Source organism: Drosophila willistoni (genome assembly GCF_018902025.1).
Source record: "Drosophila willistoni isolate 14030-0811.24 chromosome 2R unlocalized genomic scaffold, UCI_dwil_1.1 Seg167, whole genome shotgun sequence".
Classification (NCBI taxonomy): Eukaryota; Metazoa; Arthropoda; class Insecta; order Diptera; family Drosophilidae; genus Drosophila; species Drosophila willistoni.
Genome location: NW_025814050.1, coordinates 13,001,946 through 13,008,375, shown reverse-complemented (window position 1 = coordinate 13,008,375; position 6,430 = coordinate 13,001,946). Strand labels below are relative to the sequence as shown.

At 38.0% G+C, this 6,430-nt stretch overlaps 2 protein-coding genes across 2 annotated transcripts; both read right to left on the bottom strand.

Annotated features, from left to right (window-relative positions):
* Positions 1–524: 524 nt before the first annotated feature.
* Positions 525–2,119, bottom strand: LOC6642855 (queuine tRNA-ribosyltransferase catalytic subunit). The gene is made up of 2 exons (XM_002064874.4): positions 1,980–2,119; positions 525–1,921 (listed from the first exon to the last, which is right to left on the bottom strand). Exons 1-2 carry the CDS (start codon positions 2,066–2,068, stop codon positions 769–771), a joined length of 1,242 nt encoding a protein of 413 aa, XP_002064910.1. The 5' UTR covers positions 2,069–2,119; the 3' UTR covers positions 525–768.
* Positions 2,120–2,240: 121 nt separating this feature from the next.
* Positions 2,241–6,242, bottom strand: LOC6642523 (RNA-binding protein 5-A). The gene is made up of 13 exons (XM_002064873.4): positions 6,173–6,242; positions 5,981–6,079; positions 5,596–5,916; positions 5,327–5,534; positions 5,187–5,250; positions 5,037–5,110; positions 4,883–4,960; positions 4,576–4,693; positions 4,202–4,438; positions 3,730–4,086; positions 2,873–3,668; positions 2,570–2,816; positions 2,241–2,513 (listed from the first exon to the last, which is right to left on the bottom strand). Exons 2-13 carry the CDS (start codon positions 6,067–6,069, stop codon positions 2,394–2,396), a joined length of 2,709 nt encoding a protein of 902 aa, XP_002064909.3. The 5' UTR covers positions 6,070–6,079; positions 6,173–6,242; the 3' UTR covers positions 2,241–2,393.
* Positions 6,243–6,430: the final 188 nt, after the last annotated feature.

Here is a 6,430-nt window from a genome sequence, read left to right as displayed (position 1 = left end):
AATAAAACAAAAGTAAATTCAAACAATTCAAATCACTCACTAAAAATATTGTAATATATTGATGGTCTTATAAGTTTACTTAAAAAAATTGTATGTTCGTTAATTATATAGAACATGTAAGGATTTGAATTTTTTTTGTCTACATACTATACAACAAAATATTATGTTTCTTTGAAATTGGATTGTTTTTTTTTTTTTTTTGTTTTGTCTACATATTACATAAAAAATATATGTAATGTTTCTTTGCAAATGTTAAAACCACCGAAGAAATCTAAATTTTTACGTGGACTTTTATCAATCCATTGTTTATCCGTCTAGGTCATAAATTTTAAAAATTTCAACAGCTTCCGGTAAAGTGATTCATTTCTGGTAGAATGAAATCCAGCAATATAGTCTATAAAATATAATAAACCATTATGGATGAAAAGAAAACAAACGAATGGATGATATTCTAATCAATTAAGTTTAGTTTTCACCAACAAATTTTAAAATAAAAAACCTTATAACCAAGAAAAAACATTTAGTTGATTTGAAAGGTCTATTTTAGATATAATTTATATATCGTAATAAAATATCTTTTACAATTTACAGGTCGAAAAATAGGTAAGAATATTTTTTGAAACTTATGTATATAATTTAATGCCTTGAATTTACATTTTGGAATAAAGTCCGATTTATATAATTTTAAGAATTAATTTATATTGAAGTTAAGTACAAATACGATTAAGGTATGAAAATGTAGTTCTCTTTGTGGTCCAATTTGGTCTATTAGCTAGTGGTTGTACGTTTTTTGGCCTCTTTTGTAGCATCTGTTGCATCATCTTTCGGCAATTCAATTTTAACTGCTGCTAAAGCTTCACGTATCCATTCCGGAATTGGTTCTGTTTGGAAATGTCGGGCCATAAAATCTTTCACGAATTGTGGAAATTCGTCCCGTTGTATTGCTTCTTGCATTGTTCTCATTAGGCGCAGCTGATAGGCTACATTATGAATGCTAAGTAAGGAACTGGACACGCACTCATTGGTGGCAATATGATGTAGATAAGATCTTGAATATCGCTTGCACGTGCTGCAATCGCAATCTTTATCAATTACCTCCATATCGTTTTTGTACTTTTGTTGCTTTAAATTCAATTGACCACTGTCGACAAGGGCACAGCCAAATCTGGCAGTTCGTGTGGGAAAGACACAATCGAACATGTCAATGCCCAGAGCAACACAGACCACCAAATCGGCGGCAAAGCCAACACCCATCAGATACCGGGGTTTATCGCGAGGCAAACGATCTGTACAGACATGAACCATGCGCCAGAAATCATGTTTACTCTCTCCACCGCTTAAGCCGCCCACGGCAAATCCTCGAACTTGACGTTCCATCAGAGCCGATACACAACGATGTCGCAGAGGAATATCCAGACCACCTTGAACAATGGGAAATAGCGACTGGTCATCATCACGATCATGGGCTTTAATACAACGATCCACCCAACGTATGGTACGCTCCATAGCCTCTTCGACACGGGGTCCAGTTGTTGTTGTCTTCACCACGTCATCCAATTGCATCATGATATCCGCTCCAATGGCATTCTGTATTTGAATAGAATGCTCCGGTGTCAACATGCACTCACTATTATCGAAGGGCGATCTAAAATTTACACCCTTCTCATCGATTTCGGCTAACTGCAGTAGAGAGACCATTTGAAAGCCTCCAGAATCTGTCAAAATTGCACGGGGCCAGCCCATGAATTTATGTAGGCCACCAGCCTTGCGAAGTGTCTCAATGCCAGGCCTTAAACCCAAATGGTATGTGTTCCCCAGGAGTATTTGGCAGTTCAACTCAATCAATTGATCTGGCAGCAAACCCTTCATAGTTCCTTGTGTACCCACAGGCATAAACACAGGTGTGTTGACATCGCTGTGCCTGAGGTGAAAACGCATGAAATTGGTCAAAGAATAAATATAAAATTATATAGACTTACCTCAGGCTCATAAGGCCAGCTCTTGCCTTGGTCACAGAACATTCAGCGACCACTTTATAAGTCAAAGGAGGTATATTACTAGGACTCATTTAATAAATTATTTTGCCGGCCTGCACGTTTTTGCCAGTGTTGAGAATCGCGATGTCTTCGGCTTTGCGCCATGCAAAATTTCGATAGCCATTTAGTATCGATAGGTTTAGTGAAATCGATACATTTTGAATTTGCCGCTAATTTGAAATGTTTAACAGAAACAAACCATTATTATAAATTCTATAATAAGTTTTATTTTATACAATTCGTAAATTAATTGTTCCTAGTTAAATTGAGCTTTTGAGGTAAGCATTTCCATGATTTTTAAAAACAAATTAATATAAAATTTAAATTACAATTATTAAAAAAGTAAAGCAATGATCTTTAAGCATTCTTGTAACGTTGCTTCATCATACGTTTCACATAGGTATTGTAATCGTCATCTCGCCGAACACCGCTCACTTTATTGCCTAGACCCAAATTCTCAGACCTTCTGTCTGAAGCCTGTAAACAAAATTCATTTAATTAAATTAATATTAAGTTTACGTTGTCTAAATTACCTCAATAATATGTGTGCGTCCTTGATTCTTACGACCCAAACCCTGACCCTCAGACCAGCCCATTTTCTGCAACAGCCGACTTCCCACATTACTAGATGCAATTGGCGTTTCCGGATCCGCTTCCTTTGGTTTTCGCTTATTTTGCAAATTCGACATTTCGCGTTGAAAAACCTCACGGTTGCGATTTGAAGGCGGTGGATCACTCTCTCCATATTTAAGACGTCGCTCCTTGGCGCGATCGCGATAACTAAAGGAAATAATTTCAACTACAATTGCAAAAATTTTGAAGTGAAAACCACTTACGATTGACCTCCATTTGAACCATCTTCAGCTTCAGAGTTCTGTTTAATTTTCGCTAGATTATCTTTGTGTAAATTCGATAGTTTTAAATGCTTCTGGAGGGTGTCCAAGGACAGAAAGGCACGTTTGCAAAGCAGGCAGGTTAGTTTCTCAAAGTCCACCAAGTCCTTTTCATCTGAACCACCATTGGCTTTGGCATTTGTGTCCACTGATGCAGATTGACTTACTGCTCCTGGATCCTCCTCCGACTCTGAACCATTCCCATAATTATTGGCTAGCTTATTCATGGCAGTAAAGCTGCTGGTGCTGATAGGAACTCGTTCCCTTTTCTCCATTATAGAGAAACCGACATCGGCATAGGCACTACTACTATTACTACTTTGTGGTGGGATTACACGAGATGTGCTCGGCAATTCGACTTTAGCCGATGGGCCACTTAAAATAGGCTGTGGCGTAGCCACCACAGTGTAATCCTTCTTTTGATTCAAATGTTTTGCCCATTTCTCCATGTCTTTGACTATCATTTTGGCAACTTTAACTTTATCCTCTTTACCATCGGTTTCCTTCTCAGATTTACTAGCCTCCTCCTTAGCCTCTGGTTGAGTTGGCACCTGGCCTGTCTCTGTGGCGTTAGGAGTAGCCAACAAATATGTACTACGACTCTGATCCCAATATAAATAAGCTCCCGTCTCGCTGTTATAATAATATTGGGAATGTGCATCGTAATATAGTCCAGTACTTCGATCATAATAATAACCCGATGTTTCATCATACTGATAGCAGGCAACATTTGGTGGAGCTAACAAATAAAAAAAAAGAATTAGGAATAATGATTGCCTAGAACAATTTGAAGCACTTACGATATGTCTTGCCATCATTGCCCTTGGGTGTTCCCAATGTCTTTTGCTGCTTACGTTGTATGGCTTCCAAGGCCACAGCTGCTCCCGAATTGGCCTCCGTCAACTGTGAGCCAATGCGATTGCCTTTAGTTATCTCTGTGGTATAGTAATCTGTGTAATATTGTAGATATTGTGCTTTTTCCGCCGGATTTGAGGCATATAGAGTGGCACTGTATTCCGCCAATTGGGGTACATCAGCCAGAGTATGTGTGCCACCATTAACCGATGTGGGTATCCCCATTTGAGATCTTAAATTAGATCTATTATCCTTGGAAGCTACTTGACGATCCTCTGGTTCCATACAATAGTTAATAGTAACTAAGGGGAAAATCATAATTAAACTAAAAGCAAATTCTCCAACGCTCATCGCTCATCTCTCGTTAAACATCCGTATACACAATCCTTAAGTCAATGCGCCACCACTTCCACTCACCGGCTTTTTCATCTATAGTCAGAGGCGGATCAAGTGCTGTCAGTCCATTATGCACATTCATCGACTCGATCAAAGTCTCAAAGTGAAGATAACATATGCCACGCGATGTTTGGGTCAGTTTATCACGACTTATCTCCAGTTTGCTAACATTCTTGGCCAGATCGGGTATCGCCAGCTGCAGGGCTGTCAGGACTCCTTCCTCATTGGTCAAAGCATCCAGATTCCGTAGCATTATCTCTGGTGGTTGAGGGGATGGGGAAAGCGTCTCAATCAGATAAATTTGTTTTTCTCAACACACACACACACACAAACACACAACACAATAGACAGAAAGAATTGTTGTAAGTTGTTTTGTTTTTGTTTTTTGTATATACTTTTCGATATAATGTGGGTAACTTCATCGAGGCCATCATTTTCCCCATTTTCAGATTCAATCCGTGGAGCCTTGCACATGTAACAATTGATACGACTTTTGAAATTATTTCCACCACACTGAAAAATTTCAAATATGTTAATAAAGCCATTAAATATAGTTTTTATGGCACGAAAATGCAACCATTAGATAAGCGAAATTTAATCAAACCCTTAAACCATCAAGTTAATAAATATGCTCAGCTTTTTAAGCAAAATTTCGTTACATTTCGATTACATTTCCTTGCCAAGGCGTTGTGTCATTCCAACCTTTATACAACGCCAATCTGTATTCCTTTTGTGGCCATAGTCCATGATATAGCGATGGTCACCAACTTGAAATCTACCCTAATGGAGCAGAATTAAGGTTAATCAAAATTCTTAAGCTTCAATTTTCACTTCAAATTTTGTTTACTCAAGATACCTGATTTATATCCATCCACTGTTTGGCTTCTTCGAGAGCACTAAAGTCAACAAATGCTATTTCCCGTGATGAACCTAGGTGAATCATAAAAGAGAAATAAGGTTTTTTTTTGTTTTTCTTAGTATCAAATTACATTCATTAAAAACACACCTGCAATTTTTTTTCTACTTATATGAACTGGCTCCAAATTCACTTGCCGTATCCTATCCAAAAGCTAAACAAAAAAAAAAACCATAAGTATGTATTACTTTAGGAAATTAATTGTTATGCTTGGATTGCTTGTTACTTGCCATTTCTTTTGTACAATCTGGAGATAAATCAAAGATTACAACTGTGCTACTGGTGGCCTCTTCAGAAATACGACGTTTTCTATTCTGTTGGTATCCTCGCTCATTGTCCCTTTCTGTATTTTGATTTTGAACCTTTCGATCATTGCGATCATTGCGATCCTCACGTCGATCGAATTTGTTGTTATTTGTTGTGTTTTCACCGCTGCGACTAAAATAGAAAATAGAAAACTAAGTATGGAATATACCGTAGTATGTCAGCTTTAGATTACCCGCTCCTGTCATTGCATCTGTCATTATCCATATTTCGTTCCCGTGCTTGCCTGTCATAGTTTTTGAAACGTGAATCGCGTTCATTCTCATAATTATCTTCACGGCGATTTGAATTATCATCCCGACGATTATGAATGTCGTCACGGCGATCAAAAGATTCCTCCCGACGATGTTGCCGATGCCCATAGTGATTGCGCGAATTATAGCCACCTTCCTTCTTGTATTCATCATCAATCAGATCTCGATACGAGTCCTGATCTGAGCCGTCATTGTGTCGAAAATGCAATGGGGAACGGGAATGACGGCGCCGATTGCGTTCACTGCGCATAGAAGGAGAATTGCCCATTAAGTTACCAATTCAATCTAGTCGTGCCGGCTACTTACCGGGAACGTGAACGGGAGCGACTATAACGTCGATATTGACTATTGTTGCTGCTACCCCCTGAAAAGCTACGTCCATACCGGAAGTCCATCTTAGACGTTCTGTGGTTAACAAAAAGGCAAACAATTTTTAAATCCCTATGAAATTTACCCAGCAAATTTATAAATAGTCGGTTTTTTTCTCTTACTACTAACTTTGTCAAGAGTTCGACATAAACAATACCAAATCCTAGCCTGCTTAGTTAATGAAGTGGCCAGAAGTAAAAACAGCTGGTAGTGGCAACATTGTCCGAAATATTTATTTGATTACCCTTACGTGACATTACAAAATGAGCAGCATTAAATTGAATTTAGCTGTCGCTAATACCACATGTATACCCCTATTGTACGATTAAGAAGATTTTTACAATTTCTGATTATGAAGATAGTTGATCAAATCTTGACTTTATAAAA